This window comes from Lichenostomus cassidix, unplaced genomic scaffold (assembly GCF_008360975.1).
Source record: "Lichenostomus cassidix isolate B80296 unplaced genomic scaffold, HeHo_3.0 HiC_scaffold_33, whole genome shotgun sequence".
NCBI classification, from domain to species: domain Eukaryota; kingdom Metazoa; phylum Chordata; class Aves; order Passeriformes; family Meliphagidae; genus Lichenostomus; species Lichenostomus cassidix.
In genome coordinates this window covers 3,126,771-3,149,286 of record NW_028147632.1, presented here as the reverse complement: position 1 = coordinate 3,149,286, position 22,516 = coordinate 3,126,771, and the positions used below count along the sequence as shown (strand labels likewise).

Below are 22,516 nucleotides of genomic sequence, written 5' to 3'. Positions count from 1 at the left end.
AATAATGGAAAAAAAATTGGGAAAATGGGGAAAAATGGGGAAATTGAGAAAAATGGGGGAAAATGGGAAAATGGGAAAATTGGGGAAATTGGGGAAAATGGGGAAATTGGAAAAGATGCAAAAAAATGGGAAAATTGGGGAAAATGGGGAAAATTGAAAAAATGGAAAAAATGGGGAAATGGGGAAAAAATGGGGAAAAATGGGGAAAAATGGGGAAAAATGGGGGAAAATGGGGAAATTGGGAAAATGGGGGGGAAAAGGGTGGAAAATGGATGGAAAAAATGGAAAAATGGGGGAAAAATGGATGGAAAATGGGAAAATGGGAAATTGGGGGAAAATGGGAAAAAATGGGGGAAAATGGGGGAATGAGAGAGGAAAAAAAAGAAAAATGGGGAAGTTAGGAAAATAATTTTAAAAAGGAGAAAAATCTCCAGTCCCTCCCAGTCGATCCCAGTGCTCCCAGTATTCCCAGTTTCTCCACTGCCCTGCTTTTCCCAGTTCCTCCTGAGTCTCCCAGTTCATCCCAGTTCATTCCCAGTTCCTCCCAGTTTGTCCAAATCCATTCCCAGTCCATCCCAGTCCTTCCCAGTTCATCCCAGTCCATCCCAGTTCATCCCAGTTCATCCCAGTTCATCCCAGTCCTTCCCAGTTCATCCCAGTTTGTCCAAATCCATTCCCAGTTCATCCCAGTTTGTCCAGATTCATTCCCAACCTTCTCCCAACTCCCTCCCAGTCCCTCCCAGTATAAACCAGTTCCCCTTTTCTCCCCAAAATCCCCATTTTTGCCCCTAAATCCCCCATTTTTCACCCTAAAACTGCCATGTTTTTCCCTCCCAGTTCCCTCCCAGTTCCCTCCCAGTCCATCCCAGTATCCCAAATCCCCATTTTCCTCCCCAAAAATCCAATTTTTTCCTCATTTTCTCCCCGTTTTTTCCCACTTTTTCACATCCCAGTCCCTCCCAGTCCATCCCAGTCCATCCCAGTCCCTCCCAGTCCCTCCCAGTATTCCCAGTCCCTCCCAGTCCATCCCAGTATCCCAAATCCCCATTTTCCTCCCCAAAAATCCAATTTTTTCCCAATTTTCTCCCAATTTTTTCCCATTTTTTCCCATCCCAGTTTATCCCAGTTCCCTCCCAGTCCCTCCCAGTATCCCAACTCCCCCCAAATCCCCATTTTCCTCCCCAAAAATCCAATTTTTTCCTGATTTTCTCCCCATTTTTTCCCATTTTTTCACATCCCAGTTCCCTCCCAGTCCCTCCCAGTCTCTCCCAGTCCCTCCCAGTCCCATCCCAGTATTCCCAGTTCCCTCCCAGTTCCCTCCCAGTCCATCCCAGTCTCTCCCAGTCCATCCCAGTATAAACCAGTTCCCCTTTTCTCCCCAAAATCACCATTTTTGCCCCTAAATCCCCCATTTTTCACCCCCAAATCCCCAAATTTCACCCCAAAATCCCCATTTTTCACCCTAAAACTGCCAGTTTTCCCTCCCAGTCCATCCCAGTCCCTCCCAGTTCCCTCCCAGTATCCCAACCACCTCCCAAACCTCCTTTAACATAATTTCTCCAGCGTTTTCCCCCAAAAATCCCCGTTTTCCTCCCCAAAATTCCAATTTTTTCCCGATTTTCTCCCTGTTTTTTCCCATTTTTTCACATCCCAGTCCATCCCAGTCTCTCCCAGTCTCTCCCAATCCATCCCAGTACAAACCAGTTCCCCTTTTCTCCCCAAAATCCCCATTTTTGCCCCTAAATCCCCCATTTTTCACCCCCAAATCCCCAATTTTCACCCCAAAATCCCCAATTTTCACCCTAAAACTGCCACACTTTTCTCTCCCAGTCCATCCCAGTCCATCCCAGTTCCCTCCCAGTCCATCCCAGTTCCCTCCCAGTCCCTCCCAGTTCCCTCCCAGTATTCCCAGTTCCCTCCCAGTCCCTCCCAGTATCCCAAATCCCCATTTTCCTCCCCAAAAATCCAATTTTTTCCCGATTTTCTCCCCATTTTTTCACATTTTTTCACATCCCAGTTCCCTCCCAGTTCCCTCCTAGTCCCTCCCAGTTCCCTCCCAGTCCATCCCAGTATCCCAACTCCCCCCAAATCCCCACTTTCCTCCCAAAAATCCAATTTTTTCGTCATTTTCTCCCCGTTTTTTCCCATTTTTTCCCATCCCAGTTCATCCCAGTCCCATCCCAGTATTCCCAGTATTCCCAGTTCCCTCCCAGTCCATCCCAGTTCCATCCCAGTTCCATCCCAGTCCATCCCAGTATCCCAACCACCTCCAAAATCCTCTCTAACCTCATTCCCCCATCCTTTTTCACCTCCAAAATTCAATTTTCACCCCCAAAAATCCAAATTTTTCCCCATTTTTTCACATCCCAGTCCCTCCCAGTCCCTCCCAGTGCATCCCAGTCTCTCCCAGTTCCCTCCCAGTATTCCCAGTTCCCTCCCAGTCCATCCCAGTATCCCAAATCCCCATTTTCCTCCCCAAAAATCCAATTTTTTCCCATTTTCTCCCCATTTTTTCCCATTTTTTCACATCCCAGTCCCTCCCAGTCCCTCCCAGTCCATCCCAGTCCATCCCAGTATAAACCAGTTCCCCTTTTCTCCCCAAAATCCCCATTTTTGCCCCAAAATCCCCATTTTTCACCCCCAAATCCCCAATTTTCACCCCAAAATCCCCATTTTTCACCCTAAAACTGCCACAGTTTTCCCTCCCAGTTCCATCCCAGTCCCTCCCAGTATCCCAACCACCTCCAAATCCTCTCTAACCTCATTCCCCCATCATTTTTCACCTCCAAAATTCAATTTTTCACCCCCAAAAATCCAATTTTTTCCCTATTTTCTCCCCATTTTTTCCCGTTTTTTCACATCCCAGTCCCTCCCAGTTCCCTCCCAGTCCCTCCCAGTATCCCAAATCCCCATTTTCCTCCCCAAAAATCCAATTTTTTCCCAATTTTCTCCCCGTTTTTTCCCATTTTTTCACATCCCAGTTCCCTCCCAGTCCCTCCCAGTCCCTCCCAGTTTCCTCCCAGTCCCTCCCAGTATTCCCAGTTCCATCCCAGTCCATCCCAGTATCCCAACCACCTCCAAAATCCTCTCTAACCTCATTCCCCCATCCTTTTTCACCTCCAAAATTCAATTTTCACCCCCAAAAATCCAATTTTTTCCCCATTTTTTCACATCCCAGTCCCTCCCAGTTCCCTCCCAGTATTCCCAGTTCCCTCCCAGTCCATCCCAGTATCCCAAATCCCCATTTCCCCCCCTAAAATTCCAATTTTTTCCCAATTTTCTCCCCGTTTTTTCCCATTTTTTCACATCCCAGTCCCTCCCAGTTCCCTCCCAGTCCATCCCAGTATAAACCAGTTCGCCTTTTCTCCCCAAAATCCCCATTTTTGCCCCTAAATCCCCCATTTTTCACCCCCAAATCCCCAATTTTCACCCCAAAATCCCCGTTTTTCACCCTAAAACTGCCACAGTTTTCCCTCCCAGTCCCTCCCAGTCCCATCCCAGTACCTCCCAGTATAAACCAGTGGCTGACCTGCAGCCTGCCCAGCAGGATGTCACTCCTGTCGCTGGGCAGAGTTTGGTTGATGCTGACGATAGCCGAGGAGAACTCTGCGTAGCGCCGAGTGATCTGGGGGGAAAAACGGGGATTTGGGGAAAATTCGGGATTTTGGGAAGTTTGGGAATTCTGGAGATGTTCCTGGTATTGACTGAAGTTGGTTAAAGTGGGAAAATTGGGGAAAAAATGGGAATTTTGGGAGTTTTCTGGGGATTTTTGGTGGATTCGGATTATTCGTGAATTGCAAATAGTTGTGGGATTGCTGAGAAAAAATGGGAAAAAATGGGAAAAATCGGGAATTTTGGGGATTTGGGAAATTTGGGAATTCTGGAGATATTGCTGGTATTGATTGGAATAGTTTAAAGTGGGAAAATTGGGGAAAAAAAGGGAATTTTGGGAGTTTTCTGGAGATTTTCTGTTGATCCAGATGAATCGTGAATTGTCAGGACTTGTGGGATTGGTGAGAAAAATTGGGAAATTTGGGGATTTCAGGAAATTTGGGAATTCTGGAGATGTTCCTGGTATTGATTGGAGTTGGTTAAAGTGAAAAAATTGGGAAAAATTGGGGGAAAAATGGGAATTTTGGGAGTTTCTGGGGATTTTTGGTGTTCCTGGGTGAATCCTGAATCACCTAGAGCAGAGTGATCTGCGGGAAAAATGGGAAAAATTGGGAATTTTGGGGATTTTGGGAAGTTTGGGAATTCTGGAGATGTTGCTGGTATTGATTGGAGTCAGTGAAAGTGGGAAAATTGGGGAAAAATTGGGAATTTTGGGAGTTTTCTGGAGATTTTTGGTGGATCCGGATGAATCCTGAATTGCAAAAAGCTGTGGGATTGGTGAGAAAAAATGGGAAAAATAGGGAATTTTGGGGATTTTGGGAAATTTGGGAATTCTGGAGATGTTCCTGGTATTGATTGGAGTCAGAAAAAGAGAAAAAATTGGGGAAAAATGGGAATTTTGGGAGTTTTCTGGAGATTTTTGGTGTTCCTGGCTGAACTATGAATCACCTAGAGCAGAGTGATCTGGGGGGAAAAATGGGAATTTTGGGAATTTTGGGGATTTTGGGAAATTTGGGAATTCCTGAGGAGCTCCAGGCTGAACCCTGAATCGTTTAAAGTGGGGAAATGGGGAAAAAATTGGGAATTTTGGGAGTTTTCTGGGGATTTTTGGTGTTCCTGGATGAATTGTGAATTGCAAAAAGCTGTGGGATTGGTGAGAAAAAAGGGGAAAAATTGGGAAATTTGGGGATTTTGGGAAATTTGGGAATTCTGGAGATGTTGCTGGTATTGATTGGAGTTAGTTAAAGTGGGAAAATTGGGGGAAAAATGGGAATTTTGGGAGTTTTCTGGAGATTTTTGGTGTTCCTGGCTGAACCATGAATCACCCAGAGTGGCAGAATTGGTGAGAAAAACGGGGAAAAGTTGGGAATTTCTGGGAATTTTGGGGATTTTGGGAATTCCAGAGAGGTTCCAGGCTGAAGCCTGAATTGCCTGAAGTGGAAAAATGGGGAAAAAATTGGGAATTTTGGGAGTTTTTTGGGATTTTTTGGTGCTCCTGGCTGAACCACGAATCGCCTGAAACCACAAGATTGGTGAAAAAATGGGAATTTCTGGGAATTCTGAAGGGAAACATTCCCAGGGAATTCCTGATGAATTCCCAATGAATTCTGGGTCAATTCTCAATAATTCCCAACCCCAAATCCCCAATTTCCCAACCCCAAATCCCAAAATTTCCTCCCACAATGAGCTCTGCTGTTGGTTCTTCCCAATCCCTGTGGATTTCTTCTTTTGGATCCTCAAATCCCAAAGAATTCCCGATGGATTTTGGGTCAATTCCCAATGAATTCCCACTGATTTCCGACCCCAAATCCCAAATTTCCAACCCCAAACCCCAAAATTCCCAAAATTTCCTCCCACAATGAGCTCTGCTGTTGATTCCCTCCCAGTTTTTGGGGATTTGTTAATTGAATACTTTGGAATCTCCAAATCCCAGTGAATTCCTGATGGATTTTGGGTCAATTTCTGACCCCAAATCCCCAATTCCCCAACCCCAAATCCCTAAATTCCCAAAATTCCTCACATAGTGGGGTCTGGTGTTGATCCCCCCCAGTTTCTGGGGGTCAGTCCCCTGCACACTCTGGAATCCCCAAATCCCAACAAATTTTGGGTCAATTCCTGATAAATTCTTGTATTTCCTGACCCCAAATCCCAAATTCCCAACCCCAAATCCCAAAATTCCTCACGTAGTGGGGTCTGGTGTCGATCCCCCCCAGTTTCTGGGGGTCAGTTAGTTCCCTGCACACTCTGGAATCCCCAAATCCTAACGAATTTTGGGTCAATTCCTGATAAATTCCTGATAAATTCCTCATAAATTCTTGTATTTCCCGACCCCAAATCCCAATTTTCCAACCCCAAATCCCAAATTTCTGACCCCAAATCCCAAAAATCTCACGTAGTGGGGTCTGCTGTCGATCCCCCCCAGTTTCTGGGGATCAGTTAATTGAACACTTTGGGATCTCCAAATCCCAATGAGTTCCTGATGGATTTTGGGTCAATTCCTGACCCCAAATCCTAAATTTCTAACCCCAAATCCCAAAATTCCTCCCACAATGAGCTCTGCTGTCAATTCCTCTCAGTTTTTGAGAATATTTTCCTTGGACACTTTGGGATCTCCAAATCCCAATGAATTCCTGATGGATTTTGAGTCAATTCCTGATAAATTCCCACTGATTTCTGACCCCAAATCCCAATTTCCCAACCCCAAATCCCAATTTTCCAACCCCAAATCCCAAATTCCCGACCCCAAATCCCAAAATTCCTCACATAGTGGTGTCTGGTGTCGATTCCCCCCAGTTTCTGGGGCTCAGTCCCCTGCACGCTCTGGAATCCCCAAATCCCAATGAATTTGGGGTCAATTCCTGATAAATTCTTGTATTTCCCGACCCCAAATCCCAATTTTCCGACCCCAAATCCCAAATTTCTTCACACAATGAGCTCTGCTGTTGATCCCTCCCAGTTTTTGAGGATTTGTTAATTGAACACTTTGGGATCTCCAAATCCCAGTGAATTCCTGATGGATTTTGAGTCAATTCCTGACCCCAAATCCCCAATTTCTGACCCCAAATCCCCAATTTCCCAACCCCAAATCCCAAATTCCTGACCCCAAATCCCAAAATTCCAACCCCAAATCCCAAAATTCCTCCCACAATGAGCTCTGCTGTCAATTCCTCCCAATCACTGTAGATCTGTTAATTGAACACTTTGGGATCTCCAAATCCCAGTGAATTCCTGATGGATTTTGGGTCAAATCCCAACCCCAAATCCCAAATTTCTGACCCCAAATCCCAAATTCCCGACCCCAAATCCCAAATTTCCCAAAATTCCTCACATAGTGGGGTCTGGTGCTGATTCCCCCCAGTTTTTATGGACTTGTTCCTTGGACACTTTGGGATCTCCAAATCCCAGTGAATTTTGGATCAATTCCTCATAAATTCTTGTATTTCCCGACCCCAAATCCCCTATTTCTGACCCCAAATCCCAATTTCCTGACCCCAAATCCCAAATTCCTGACCCCAAATCCCAAAATTCCTCACATAATGGGGTCTGCTGTCGATCCCCCCCAGTTTCTGGGGATCAGTTAATTGAACACTTTGGGATCTCCAAATCCCAATGAATTCCTGATGGATTTTGGGTCAATTCCCAACCCCAAATCCCCAATTTCTGACCCCAAATCCCAAATTTCTGACCCCAAATCCCAAAATTCCTCACATAATGGGGTCTGCTGTCGATCCCCCCCAGTTTTTGGGGATTTGTTAATTGAACACTTTGGGATCTCCAAATCCCAATGAATTCCTGATGGATTTTGGGTCAATTCCTGACCTCAAATCCCCAATTTCTGACCCCAAATCCCAAATTCCCAACCCCAAATCCCAAAATTCCTCCCACAATGAGCTCTGCTGTCAATTCCTCCCAATCACTGTAGATCAGTTAATTGAACACTTTGGGATCTCCAAATCCCAATGAATTCCTGATGGATTTTGGGTCAATTCCCGACCCCAAATCCCAAATTTCTGACCCATAATCCCAAATTCCTGACCCCAAATCCCAAATTTCCCAGATTTCCTCACATAGTGTGGTCTGGTGTCGATCCCCCCCAGTTTCTGGGGGTCAGTCCCCTGCACACTCTGGAATCCCCAAATCCTAACGAATTTTGGGTCAATTCATGATAAATTCTTGTATTTCCCGACCCCAAATCCCAATTTTCCAACCCCAAATCCCAATTTTCTGACCCCAAATCCCAAAAATCTCACATAATGGGGTCTGGTGCTGATTCCCCCCAGTTTTTATGGACTTGTTCCTTGGACACTTTGAGATCGAAAAATCCCAGTGAATTCCTGATGGATTTTGAGTCAATTCCTGATAAATTCTCGTATTTCCCAACCCCAAATCCCAATTTTCCAACCCCAAATCCCAAATTCCCGACCCCAAATCCCAAAATTCCTCACATAATGGGGTCTGCTGTCGATTCCTCCCAGTTTCTGGGAATCTTTTCCTTGGACACTTTGGGATCTCCAAATCCCAATGAATTCCTCATGGATTTTGGGTCAATTCCCGACCCCAAATCCCAAATTTCTGACCCCAAATCCCAAATTTCCTCCCACAATGAGCTCTGCTGTCAATTCCTCCCAATCACTGTAGATCAGTTAATTGAACACTTTGGGATCTCCAAATCCCAATGAATTCCTGATGGATTTTGGGTCAATTCCCGACCCCAAATCCCAAATTTCTGACCCATAATCCCAAATTTCCAACCCCAAACCCCGAATTTCCCAAAATTCCTCACGTAGTGGGGTCTGGTGTCGATGCCCCCCAGTTTCTGGGGGTCAGTCCCCTGCACACTCTGGAATCCCCAAATCCTAACAAATTTTGGGTCAATTCCTGATAAATTCTTGTATTTCCCGACCCCAAATCCCGAATTTCCGACCCCAAATCCCGAATTTTTGACCCCAAATCCCAATTTTCCAGCCCCAAATCCCGAATTTCCGACCCCAAATCCCAAAGTTCTGACCCCAAATCCCAAAATTCCTCCCACAATGAGCTCTGCTGTCGATTCCTCCCAATCACTGTAGATCTGTTAATTGAACACTTTGGGATCTCCAAATCCCAATGAATTCCTGATGGATTTTGGGTCAATTTCTGACCCCAAATCCCAATTTTCCGACCCCAAATCCCAAAAATCTCACGTAGTGGGGTCTGGTGTCGATGCCCCCCAGTTTTTGGGGCTCAGTCCCCTGCACACTTTGGAATCCCCAAATCCTAACAAATTTTGGGTCAATTCCTGATAAATTCCCCAATTTCCCAACCCCAAATCCCAAATTCCCAACCCCAAATCCCAAAATTCCTCACGTAGTGGGGTCTGGTGTCGATCCCCCCCAGTTTCTGGGGGTCAGTCCCTTGGACACTCTGGAATCCCCAAATCCCAATGAATTTTGGGTCAATTCCTGATAAATTCTTGTATTTCCTGACCCCAAATCCCAATTTTCCAACCCCAAATCCCTAAATTCCCAAAAATCTCACGTAGTGGGGTCTGGTGTCGATGCCCCCCAGTTTCTGGGGGTCAGTCCCCTGGACACTTTGGGATCTCCAAATCCCAATGAATTCCTGATGGATTTTGGGTCAATTCCCGACCTCAAATCCCCAATTTCTGACCCCAAATCCCAAATTCCCAACCCCAAATCCCAAAAATCCCAAAAATCCCAAAATTCCTCACATAATGGGGTCTGGTGTCGATCCCCCCCAGTTTCTGGGGGTCAGTCCCCTGCACACTCTGGAATCCCCAAATCCTAACGAATTTTGGGTCAATTCATGATAAATTCTTGTATTTCCCGACCCCAAATCCCAATTTTCCAACCCCAAATCCCAATTTTCTGACCCCAAATCCCAAAAATCTCACATAATGGGGTCTGGTGCTGATTCCCCCCAGTTTTTATGGACTTGTTCCTTGGACACTTTGAGATCGAAAAATCCCAGTGAATTCCTGATGGATTTTGAGTCAATTCCTGATAAATTCTCGTATTTCCCAACCCCAAATCCCAATTTTCCAACCCCAAATCCCAAATTCCCGACCCCAAATCCCAAAATTCCTCACATAATGGGGTCTGCTGTCGATTCCTCCCAGTTTCTGGGAATCTTTTCCTTGGACACTTTGGGATCTCCAAATCCCAATGAATTCCTCATGGATTTTGGGTCAATTCCCGACCCCAAATCCCAAATTTCTGACCCCAAATCCCAAATTTCCTCCCACAATGAGCTCTGCTGTCAATTCCTCCCAATCACTGTAGATCAGTTAATTGAACACTTTGGGATCTCCAAATCCCAATGAATTCCTGATGGATTTTGGGTCAATTCCCGACCCCAAATCCCAAATTTCTGACCCATAATCCCAAATTTCCAACCCCAAACCCCGAATTTCCCAAAATTCCTCACGTAGTGGGGTCTGGTGTCGATCCCCCCCAGTTTCTGGGGGTCAGTCCCCTGCACACTCTGGAATCCCCAAATCCTAACAAATTTTGGGTCAATTCCTGATAAATTCTTGTATTTCCCGACCCCAAATCCCGAATTTTTGACCCCAAATCCCAATTTTCCAGCCCCAAATCCCGAATTTCCAACCCCAAATCCCAAATTTCTGACCCCAAATCCCAAAATTCCTCCCACAATGAGCTCTGCTGTCGATTCCTCCCAATCACTGTAGATCTGTTAATTGAACACTTTGGGATCTCCAAATCCCAATGAATTCCTGATGGATTTTGGGTCAAATCCCAATGAATTCCCACTGATTTCTGACCCCAAATCCCAATTTTCCAACCCCAAATCCCAATTTTCCAACCCCAAATCCCAAAATTCCTCACGTAGTGGGGTCTGCTGTCAATCCCCCCCAGTTTCTGGGGATCAGTTCCCTGCACACTCTGGAATCCCCAAATCCCAATGAATTCCTGATGGATTTTGAGTCAATTCCCGACCCCAAATCCCAATTTTCCGACCCCAAATCCCAAATTTCTGACCCCAAATCCCAAAATTCCAATCCCAAAATCCCAAAATTCCTCCCACAATGAGCTCTGCTGTCGATTCCTCCCAATCGCTGCAGATTTGTTAATTGAACACTTTGGGATCTCCAAATCCCAATGAATTCCTGATGGATTTTGAGTCAATTCCTGACCCCAAATCCCAAATTTCTGACCCATAATCCCAATTTCTCAACCCCAAATCCCAAATTTCCCAGATTTCCTCACGTAGTGGGGTCTGGTGTCGATCCCCCCCAGTTTTTGGGGGTCAGTCCCCTGCACACTCTGGAATCCCCAAATCCCAATGAATTTTGGGTCAATTCCTGACCCCAAGTCCCAATTTTCCGACCCCAAATCCCAAATTCCCGACCCCAAATCCCAAAATTCCTCACGTAGTGGGGTCTGGTGTCGATCCCCCCAGTTTCTGGGGATTTGTTAATTGAACACTTTGGGATCTCCAAATCCCAGTGAATTCCTGATGGATTTTGAGTCAATTTCTGACCCCAAATCCCCAATTTCTGACCCATAAACCCAAATTCCTGACCCCAAATCCCAAATTCCCAACCCCAAATCCCAAATTCCCAATCCCAAATCCCAAAATTCCTCACATAATGGGGTCTGCTGTCGATTCCTCTCAGTTTTTGAGAATCTTTTCCTCTGACACTTTGGGATCTCCAAATCCCAATGAATTCCTGATGGATTTTGGGTCAATTCCCCATGAACTCCCACTGATTTCTGACCCCAAATCCCCAATTTTTGACCCCAAATCCCAAATTCCCAACCCCAAATCCCAAATTCCCGACCCCAAATCCCAAAATTCCTCACATAATGGGGTCTGCTGTCGATTCCTCCCAGTTTCTGGGAATCTTTTCCTCTGACACTTTGGAATCTCCAAATCCCAATGAATTCCTAATGGATTTTGGGTCAATTCCTGACCCCAAATCCCCAAATTCCTGACCCCAAATCCCAAAGTTCTGACCCCAAATCCCAAAATTCCTCCCACAATGAGCTCTGCTGTCCATTCCTCCCAATCACTGCAGATTTGTTAATTGAACACTTTGGGATCTCCAAATCCCAATTAGTTCCTGATGGATTTTGAGTCAATTTCTGACCCCAAATCCCCAATTTTTGACCCCAAATCCCAATTTTCCAACCCCAAATCCCAAATTCCCAACCCCAAATCCCAAATTTCCTCCCACAATGAGCTCTGCTGTTGATCCCCCCCAGTTTTTGGGGATCTTTTCCTTGAACTCTTTGGGATCTCCAAATCCCAATGAATTCCTAATGGATTTTGGGTCAATTCCCAACCCCAAATCCCAAATTTCTGACCCCAAATCCCAAACTTCCAATCCCAAATCCCAAATTTCCTCCCACAATGAGCTCTGCTGTCCATTCCTCCCAATCACTGTAGATTTGTTAATTGAACACTTTGGGATCTCCAAATCCCAATGAACTCCTGATGGATTTTGAGTCAATTCCCGACCCCAAATCCCTAATTCCTGACCTCAAATCCCAATTTCTCAATCCCAAATCCCAAATTCCCGACCCCAAATCCCAAAATTCCTCACATAATGGGGTCTGGTGCTGATTCCCCCCAGTTTTTATGGACTTGTTCCTTGGACACTTTGGGATCCAAAAATCCCAGTGAATTCCTGATGGATTTTGGGTCAATTCCCAACCCCAAATCCCGAATTCCTGACCCCAAATCCCAATTTCTCAATCCCAAATCCCAAATTTCCAACCCCAAATCCCAAAATTCCTCACACAATGGGGTCTGCTGTCGATTCCTCCCAGCTTTTGGGGATCAGTTAATTGAACACTTTGGGATCTCCAAATCCCAATGAATTCCTGATGGATTTTGAGTCAATTCCTGATAAATTCCCCAATTTCCCAACCCCAAATCCCGAATTTCTGACCCCAAATCCCAAATTTCCTCACATAGTGGGGTCTGCTGTCAATTCCTCCCAGTTTTTGAGAATCTTTTCCTCTGACACTTTGGGATCTACAAATCCCAATGAATTCCTGATGGATTTTGGGTCAAATCCCAATGAATTCCCACTGATTTCTGACCCCAAATCCCAAATTTCTGACCCCAAATCCCCAATTTCCAACCCCAAACCCCGAATTTCCCAAAATTCCTCACGTAGTGGGGTCTGGTGTCGATCCCCCCCAGTTTCTGGGGGTCAGTCCCCTGCACACTCTGGATGTGAAGCTCCAGGATGAGCTCAAAGCGAGGCCACAGCAGCTCCAGCAGCGACGCCCAGTACCTGAAAATCCCCAATTTTAGGGGTTTTTTTGGGAATTTTGGGGGTTTTTTGGGAATTCTGGGGTTTTTTGGGAATTCTGGGGGAGTTTGGGGAGTTTTTGAGGGGTTTTGAGGGGATTTTGGGGGGTTTTGGGTGGATTTATGGGGGGTTTGGGGTGGATTTTGGGGGGTTTTCCGAGGGATTTTAGTGGGATTTTGGGGAATATTTGGAATTCCAGGATGGATTTTGGGGGATTTGGAATGGATTTTGGGGGATTTTCCAAGGGATTTTGGTGGGATTCTGGTGATTGATGATGGATTTTGGGGTCCTTGATGGATTTTAGGGAATTTTGGGGGAATTCTGATGGATTTTATGGAATTCTAGGAAGTCCAGGATGGATTTTGGGGGATTTGGAATGGATTTTGGGGGATTTTCCAAGGGATTTTGGTGGGATTCTGGTGATTGATGATGGATTTTGGGGTCCTTGATGGATTTTAGGGAATTTTGGGGGAATTCTGATGGATTTTATGGAATTCTAGGAAGTCCAGGATGGATTTTGGGGGATTTGGAATGGATTTTGGGGGATTTTCTGAGGGATTTTGGTGATTAATGATGGATTTTGGCGTCCCTGATGGATTTTAGGGGATTTTGGGAAGTCCAGGATGGATTTTGAGGTTATTTTGAGGGATTTTGGGGGATCTAGAGTGGATTTTAGGGGATTTTCCAAGGGATTTTGGTGATTGATGATGGATTTTGGGGTCCCTGATGGATTTTAGGGAATTTTGGGGGAATTCTGATGGATTTTATGGAATTCTGGGAAGTCCAGGATGGATTTTGGGGGATTTGGAATGGATTTTGTGGGATTTTCTGAGGGATTTTGGTGATTAATGATGGATTTTGGCGTCCCTGATGGATTTTAGGGGATTTTGGGAAGTCCAGGATGGATTTTGGGGGATTTTGAGGGGATTTTGGGGGGTTTTGGGTGGATTTGGGGGGATTTGGATGGATTTTGGGGGATTTTCTGAGGGATTTTGGTGATCAGTGATGGATTTTGGGGTCCTTGATGGATTTTAGGGAATTTTGGGGAAATTCTGATGGATTTTAGGGAATTCTGGGAAGTCCAGGATGGATTTTGGGGGATTTTGGGTGGATTTATGGGGGTTTGGGGTGGATTTTGGAGGGTTTTCCGAGGGATTTTAGTGGGATTTTGGGGAATTTTTGGAATTCCAGGATGGATTTTAGGGAATTTTGGGGGAATTCTAATGGATTTTATGGAATTTTGGGAAGTCCAGGATGGATTTTGGGGGAATTCTGATGGATCTATGGGGGATTTGGATGGATTTTGGGGGATTTTTTGAGGGATTTTGGTGATTAATGATGGATTTTGGGGTCCCTGATGGATTTTAGGGGATTTTGGGAATTCCAGGATGGATTTTGAGGTTATTTTGAGGGATTTTGGGGGATCTAGAGTGGATTTTAGGGTATTTTCCAAGGGATTTTGGTGATTGATGATGGATTTTGGGGTCCCTGATGGATTTTAGGGGATTTTGGGGGAATTCTGATGGATTTTATGGAATTCTTGGAAGTCCAGGATGGATTTTGGGGGATTTGGAGTGGATTTTGAGGTATTTTTTTGGGGGATTTTTGGGTGGATTTTCTGGGGGATTTTTTCAGGACTGGGGATTTTTTGGGGTTTTTGGGGGATTTTTTTGGTTTTTGGGGATTTTTGGGGATTTTTTGGGGATTTTTGGAATTCCTGTGTGAATTTTGGTTTTTCCAGGACGGAATTGAGTTGATATTTTGGGGAATTTTTTGGGATTTTTTTTTTTTTTGGAGGATTTTTTTGGGGGATTTTTTGGGGATTTTGTGGGATTTTTTGGGAATTTTTGAGGGATTTTTTTGGGGAATTTTTTATTTTTATTTTATTTTGGGGGATTTTTTGGCGATTTTTTGGGGAGGATTTTTTGGTGGAATTTTTGGGGGAAAATTTTCTGATTTTTTTTAGGAATTTTGTGAATTTTTGGGGAATTTTGGGAATTTTGGGGGGATTTTTGGGGATTTTTTGTATTTTCGGATTTTTCGGGATTTTTTGATTTTTAGGGGATTTTTGGGGGATTTTTTTGGGATTTTTGGGGGATTTTTTTGGGGATTTTTTTGGGAATTTTTGGGAGATTTTTGGGGATTTTTTGGGGGATTTTTTGGGGGATTTTTTGGGGGATTTTTTGGGGGATTTTTTTTATTTTTTCAGGAATTCCTGTATTTTGGGTTTTTCTGTGATTTTTTTGGGAATTCTAATTAATTTGGGATTTTTTGGGGATTTGAGAATTCTTGCTGATTTGGGGTTTTTCCAAGGTGATTTTTTTGGGATTTTTTGGGGATTTTTTTGGGATTTTTGTAATTTTTTGGGGTTTTTTTGGGGGATTTTTGGGGATTTTGGGGATTTTAGATTTTGGATTTTTGGGATTTTTTTAGGGATTTTTGGGGATTTTTTGGAAATTTTTGGATTTTTTGGGATTTGGGGGGATTTTTTGGGAATTCCTGGAATTTGGGTTTTTTCAGGGGGTGTTTGATTTTTTGGGGAATTTTTGGGGATTTTTGTATTTTTTGGGATTTTGGAATTTGGGATTTTAGGGATTTTGGGTTTTTTTGAGAATTCCTGTGATTTGTGGGTTTTTCAGGCAGATTTTTGGATTTTTGGGGGATTTTTGGGAATTTTTGAGATTTTTTTCGGATTTTGATTTTTGGGGATTTTTTGGGGGATTTTTTTGTTGGATTTTGGGGGATTTTTGGGGGATTGGGGGATTTTTTGGATGTTTTGGTTTTGGGGGATTTTGGGGATTTTTTGGGATTTTTTTGGGGATATTTCTGGGATTTTTTGGGGATTTTTTGGAGATTTTTTGGGGACTTTTTTTGGATTTTTTGGGATATTTTTGGAGATTTTTGGGGATTTTTTTTGGATTTTTGGGGATTTTTTTTTTTATTTTTTTGGGGATTTTTGGTGATTATTTTTGGGATTTTTTTAGGGTATTTTTGGGGGGATTTTTTGGGGATTTTTCGTGGGATTTTTTTGGGGTTTTTTTGTGGATTTTTTTGGGAATTTTTTGGGGATTTTTTTTGGGATTTTTTTGGGTTTTTTTTGGTTTTTTGGGGATTTTTTTGGGGATTTTTTGGGGGATTTTTTGTGGATTTTTGGGGGATTTTTTGGGGATCTTTTGGGGATGTTGGGTTGGTTTGGGATTTTGTGATTTTTGTGATTTTTTGGGGACTTTTGGGGTTTTTTGGGGGACTTTTGTGTGGATTTTTTTGATTTTCAGGGATGTTTTGGGGATATTTTGGGGTTTTTGGGTGATTTTTTTGGGGGATTTGGGGATTTTTTGGGGATTTTTTTTGGATTTTGGGGATTTTTTTGGGGATTGGGATGTTTCTGGGTTTTTGGGGGATTTTTTGGGGGATTATTGGGGACTTTTTGGGGTTTTTTGGGGACTTTTTTGGGGATTTTTTGGGGATTTTTTGGGGGATTTTTTTCGGATTTTTTTCAGATTTTTTTGGGAATTTTTTTACAATTTTTTTCAGGAATTCCCGTTGTAATTTTGTTTTTTCCCCACCTGTCCACAGCAGGCACACTCCTCTTGGCCATGATGCTCCTGAAGCGCAGCACCAGGTGGATGCACAGGAACACGGCGATGGCATCGTAGCAGTCTGAGATGTAGCTCTCCATGTGCTTCTGGAACGTTCCAGGGAAAATTTGGGAATCAGGGATGGTGAGAGGAAGGGAGAAATAGGGAAAAAAGAGCGAAAAAAGTGTGAAAAAAGAGCGAAAAATGGCGAAAAACAGTGAAAAAATCTCAAAGAAACCCAAAAAATCGTAAGGAAATTCACCCAAAACCCAAGGAAATTGACCTGAAATCCCAAAGAAAACCAAAAAATTCTGAAGAAAACAAAAAAATCCTAAGGAAATTCACCCAAAAGCCAAGGAAATCAACCTAAAACCCAAAGAAAATGAAAAAATCCCAAGGAAATCCCAAGAAATCCCCTTGAAATCCCAAAATAATTCCATGTAGCTCTCCATGTGCTTCTGGAACGTTCCAGGGGAATTTGGGAATCCAAAATGGGCAGGGGGAGGGAGAAATAGGGAAAAAAGAGCGAAAAAAGTGTGAAAAAAGAGTGAAAAAAGAGCAAAAAATGGTGAAAAATGAGTGAAAAATGGTGAAAAATGAGCGAAAAATGGTGAAAAAATCCCAAAGGAACCCAAAAAATCCTAAGGAAATTCACCCAAAACCCAAGGAAATTGACCTGAAATCCCAAAGAAAACAAAAAAAGTCCAGGAGAAACCCAAAAAATCCCAAGGAAACCTGAAAAATCCCAAATAAATCCCAAAAATCCCCAAAAAATCCCCTTGAAATCCCAAAAAATTTCCATGTGGCTCTCCAGGTGCTTCTGGAATGTTCCAGGGGAAATTTGGGATCCAAAATGGGCAGGGGAAGGGAAAATAGGGAAAAAAGAGTGAAAAAAGAGTGAAAAATGGTGAAAAATGAGTGAAAAATGCTGAAAATTGAGAGAAAAATGGTGAAAAAATCCCAAAACCCCCAAAAATCTTAAGGAAATTCACCCAAAACCCAAGGAAATTGACCTGAAATCCCAAAGAAAACCAAAAAATTCTGAAGAAAAGCAAAAAATCCAAAATAAACTCAGAAAATCCTAAGGAAATTCACCCAAAAGCCAAGGAAATCAACCTAAAACCCAAAGAAAATGAAAAAATCCCAAGGAAATCCCAAGAAATCCCCTTGAAATCCCAAAATAATTCCAGGTAGCTCTCCATGTGCTTCTGGAACGTTCCAGGGGAATTTGGGAATCCAAAATGGGCAAAGGAAGAGAGAAATAGGGAAAAAAGAGCGAAAAAAGTGTGAAAAAAGAGTGAAAAATGGTGAAAAACGAGTGAAAAATGGTGAAAAATGATGAAAATTGAGCGAAAAACGGTGAAAAAATCCCAAAGAAACCTAAAAAATCCTAAGGAAATTCACCCAAAACGCAAGGAAATTGACCTGAAATCCCAGGAAATTTAAAAATCCAAGGGAAACTCAAAAAATCCCAAGGAAATGCACCCAAAAATCCCAAATAAATCCTAAAAATCCCAAAAATCCTCAAAAATTGAAACAAACTCCCAAAATCCCCCAAAAAATACTTTCAAAATTCAAAATGAACCACAATAAATAACCTAAAAATAAAAAAAACCAAAACCAAAAATTCAAAATAAACCCAAAAAAAATCCCAAAAAATTCGAAAAAAATCCTCAAAAATTCCCAAAAAATTCCCAAAAAACCCCCAAAATTTCAGGATCTCACCTGGAACATGCTGAGGGTTTTCTCCATGACAGAATTAAATAATTCCTGAGCTGCAGCTCCCCAAAAATCCCAAATCAATCCCAAAAATCCCCCAAAAAATCCCTAAAAATCCCAAATAAATCCCAAAAAACCCAAAAATCCCAAAAACCTGAACAAACCACCTCAACATGAAAAATAAATCCCAAAAATCCCAGAAAATCATATCAAAATTCAAAATAAACCACAATAAATCCAAAAAAAATCTCCTAAAAATTCGAAAAAATTCCATAAAAATTCAAAATAAACCCTAAAAAATTCCCAAAAAATTCCCAAAAATTTCCAAAAAATCCCCAAAATTTCAGGATCTCACCTGGAACATGCTGAGAGTATTTCCCATGACAGAATTGAACAATTCCTGAGCTGCAGCTCCCCAAAAATCCCCAAATAAATCCCAAAAATCCCCCAAACTAACTCCTAAAATTCCCAAATAAATCCCAAAAATCCCAAAAACGTAAAAATCCCCAAAAATCCCTTCAAAATTAAAAATAAATCGCAAAAATCCAAGAAATTAATTTCAAAATTCAAAATAAACCCCAATAAATCCCTTAAAAATCAATTAAAAATCCCCCAAAAAATCCCCGAAAAATTCAAAATAAACCCCAAAAAAATCCCAAAAAAATCCCCAAAAAATTCCAAAAAATTCCCAAAAAATCCCCAAAATTTCAGGATCTCACCTGGAACATGCTGAGGGTTTTCTCCATGACAGAATTAAATAATTCCTGAGCTGCAGCTCCCCAAAAATCCCAAAGAAATCCCAAAAATCCCCCAAACTAACTCCTAAAATTCCCAAATAAATCCCAAAAAATCCCTAAAAACCCCAAAATCCGAGAAAATCCTCTCAAAATTAAAAGTAAATCCCAGAAATAAAAGAAATCCTTTCAAAATTCAAAACAAAAACCAAAAAGTCACTAAAAATAATTTAAAAATCTTTAAAAATTCAAAATAAATGCTACAAAAACCCCCAAAAATTCCAAAAAAAAATCCCAAAAAATTCCCAAAAAATTCCCAAATTGCTGTGAACTCACCTGGAACATGCTGAGTGTTTTTCCCATCACAGAATTAAACAATTCCTGGGCTGCAGCTCCCCAAAAATCCCAAATAAATCCCAAATAAATCCCCAAAAATCCCTAAAAATCCCTAATAAATCCCAAAAATCCCAAAAACGTAAAAATCCCCAAAAATCCCTTCAAAATTAAAAATAAATCCCAAAAACCCAATAAAATAATTTTTAAAATTCAAAATAAACCCCAATAAATCCCTTAAAAATCAATTAAAAATCCCCAAAAAATCCCCAAAAAATTCAAAAGAAACCCAAAAAAAATCCCAAAAAATTCCCAAAAAATTCCCAAAATTTCAGGATCTCACCTGGAACATGCTGAGGGTTTTTCCCATGACAGAATTAAATAATTCCTGAGCTGCAGCTCCTGACACCAGGAAGAATTCAGCCAGGAAGGAGAATTCCCTGCAGCTGGTGTCCAGCAGGGCGTAGTGCTGGCTGCGGAACAGAGACTCAAAGGGGTACTGAAAAATAGGGAAAAAACAGGGAAAATCGGGAAAAATCCTCAGGAAAAATATTGGGAAAAAATCAGGAAAAAAATGGGGGAAAAATGAGAAAAAACGGGGAAAAAATCAGAGATTTTTAAGGTTTTTTGGGCTTTTTTTCCTGATTTTTTCTTGATTTTTTGGTCATTTTTTACCATTTTTCCCGTGATTTTTATGGAAAAAGAAGAAAAAAATATGGGGGAAAAAAGTAAAGAAAAAGGAGAAAAAATGAGAAAAAATGAGGAAAAAATCAAGAAAAAAATGGGGGAAAATCAGTGATTTTTAGCATTTTTTGTGATATTTTTTTCCAGTTTTCTTCATTTTTTTGGCCATTTTTTACCATTTTTTCTGTGTTTTTTGTGGAAAAAGAAAAGGAAAATATTGGAGAAAAGCACAGAAAAACAGAAAAAAGAGATTTTTCATTGTTTTTTCCATTTTTTCCCATTTTTTCCCCATTTTCTCTCATTTTTTTGCTCCCAGTGCAGCAGGGCGCAGTGCTGGCTGCGGAACAGAGACTCAAAGGGGTACTGAAAAATAGGGAAAAAACAGGGAAAATTGGGAAAAATCCTCAGGAAAATATTGGGAAAAATCAGGGAAAAATGGGAAAAAATCAGGGAAAAAATGGGAAAAAATCAGGGAAAAAATTGGGGAAAATATCGGGAAAAAATCGGAAATTTTTAGCATTTTTTGTCGTTTTTTTCCCCATTTTTATTGGGATTTTTTTGTGATTTTTAATGATTTTTTTCTGTGTTTCTCTTAACCTTTTCGTTCCCAAAGTTTCCAGTGCTCCCAACACTCCCAGTGCTCCCAGTATGCCCAGTTTGTCTGCTCTCTGGTCCCTCCCAGTCCCTCCCAGTTCATCCCAGTCCTCCCCCAGTCCATCCCAGTCCCTCCCAGTCCATCCCAGTTCCATCCCAGTCCCTCCCAGTCCATCCCAGTCCCTCCCAGCTCCTCCCAGTCCCTCCCAGTATTCCCAGTTTATTCCCAGTTCCCTCCCAGTCCATCCCAGTCCATTCCCAGTCTCTCCCAGTTCCCTCCCAGTCCATCCCAGTTCATCCCAGTCCCTCCCAGTCCCTCCCAGTCCATCCCAGTCCCTCCATCTCTCCCTTAACCCTTTCATTTCCAGCACTCCCAACACTCTCAATGCTCCCAGTGCTCCCAGTATCCCCAGTTTATCTGCTCACCAGTCCCTCCCAGTCCCTCCCAGTTCCCTCCCAGTTCCCTCCCAGTTCCCTCCCAGTCCATCCCAGTTCCACCCCAGTTCCCTCCCAGTTCCCTCCCAGTTCCCTCCCAGTTCCCTCCCAGTCCATCCCAGTCCATCCCAGTCCCTTCCAGTCCATCCCAGTTCATCCCAGTTCAATCCCAGTCCCTCCCAGTCCCTCCCAGTCCCTCCCAGTCCATCCCAGTCCATCCCAGTTCCCTCCCAGTCCATCCCAGTCCATCCCAGTCCCTCCCAGTATTCCCAGTCTTTCCATCTCTCCCTTAACCCTTTCATTTCCAGCACTCCCAACACTCCCAATCCATCCCAGTGCCTCCCAGTACTCCCAGTTTCTCCAGTCCCACATTGCTCCCAGTCCCTCCCAGTCCCTCCCAGTCCCCTCCAGTCCCTCCCAGTCCATCCCAGTAACATCCCAGTGCCTCCCAGTCCCTCCCAGTCCATCCCAGTTTGTTCTCAGTCCTTCCCAGTCCCTCCCAGTTTATCCCAATCCCATCCCAGTTTATCCCAGTTCCCTCTCAGTCCCTCCCAGTCCCTCCCAGTCCCTCCCAGTTTATCCCAGTCCCTCCCAGTTCCCTCCCAGTTTGTCCCAGTCCATCCCAGTCCATCCCAGTCCCTCCCAGTCCCTCCCAGTTCCCTCCCAGTCCATCCCAGTTCCATCCCAGCCCCTCCCAGTCCCTCCCAGTCCGTCCCAGTCCATCCCAGTCCCTCCCAGTCCCTCCCAGTCCCTCCCAGTTCATCTCAGTCCATCCCAGTTCCCTCCCAGTTGCTCCCAGTATCTCCATTATGCACCATCTCTCCCTTAACCCTTTCATTTCCAACACTCCCAATGCTCCCAGTCACTCCCAGTGCTCCCAGTATCCCAAATTTCTCCACTCTCCTGTTGCTCCCAGTCCCTCCCAGTCCCTCCCAGTTTATCCCAGTTCCCTCCCAGTCCCTCCCAGTCCATCCCAGTCCATCCCAGTCCATCCCAGTTCCATTCCAGTTCCATCCCAGTCCATCCCAGTCCCTCCATCCCTCCTTTTATTCCTCTGTTTCCAGCACTCCCAGTGCTCCCAGTATTCCCAGTTTCTTCACTCTCCCGTTGCTCCTAGTGCCAACCAGTCCATCCCAGTCCCTCCCAGTCCCTCCCAGTTTATCCCAGTCCCCCCAGTTACCCTGATCTCTCCCTTCTGGGCAGCATGAGGCACTAAGATCGGCGCTTCGATCTCGGCTGGGTTGATGATGTTCCCTCGATTGCCCAGAGTGAACACAGTGTTCTTGCTGCGCAGGGAGGGCTTGGAAAAGAACCCTGGGAACGTCAAGGAATTCCCAAAATATTCCCAGAAAATATCCCAAAACATTCCCAAAATATTCCCAGAAAATTACTGGAAAATTCCCCCCAAAATTCCCAAAAAATTCACAATAAATTTCTGAAAATTCCCCAAGTCAAGGGGGAATTCCCTTGGAGAAGAACCCTGGGAACGTCAAGGAATTCACAAAATATTCCCAAAACATTCCCAAAAAATAACCAAAATA

General features: G+C 43.3%; 1 protein-coding gene and 1 long non-coding RNA gene across 2 annotated transcripts in view; one reads left to right on the top strand and one right to left on the bottom strand.

Annotated features, from left to right (window-relative positions):
* VPS52 (VPS52 subunit of GARP complex) overlaps positions 1-22,516 on the bottom strand; it is a 100,781-nt gene that overhangs the window by 13,610 nt on the left and 64,655 nt on the right. The window contains exons 12-15 of the mRNA XM_085047558.1: positions 19,606-19,761; positions 16,465-16,583; positions 12,757-12,880; positions 3,530-3,625 (exon numbers count right to left, since the gene is read on the bottom strand). Coding sequence (XP_084903684.1) covers positions 3,530-3,625; positions 12,757-12,880; positions 16,465-16,583; positions 19,606-19,761 — 495 coding nt within the window. The remainder of the gene's footprint in view (positions 1-3,529; positions 3,626-12,756; positions 12,881-16,464; positions 16,584-19,605; positions 19,762-22,516) is intronic.
* Positions 2,197-20,874, top strand: LOC146421529 (uncharacterized). The gene is made up of 3 exons (XR_014848746.1): positions 2,197-2,244; positions 3,314-3,353; positions 20,760-20,874. It is a non-coding gene; the product is annotated as an uncharacterized LOC146421529 (long non-coding RNA).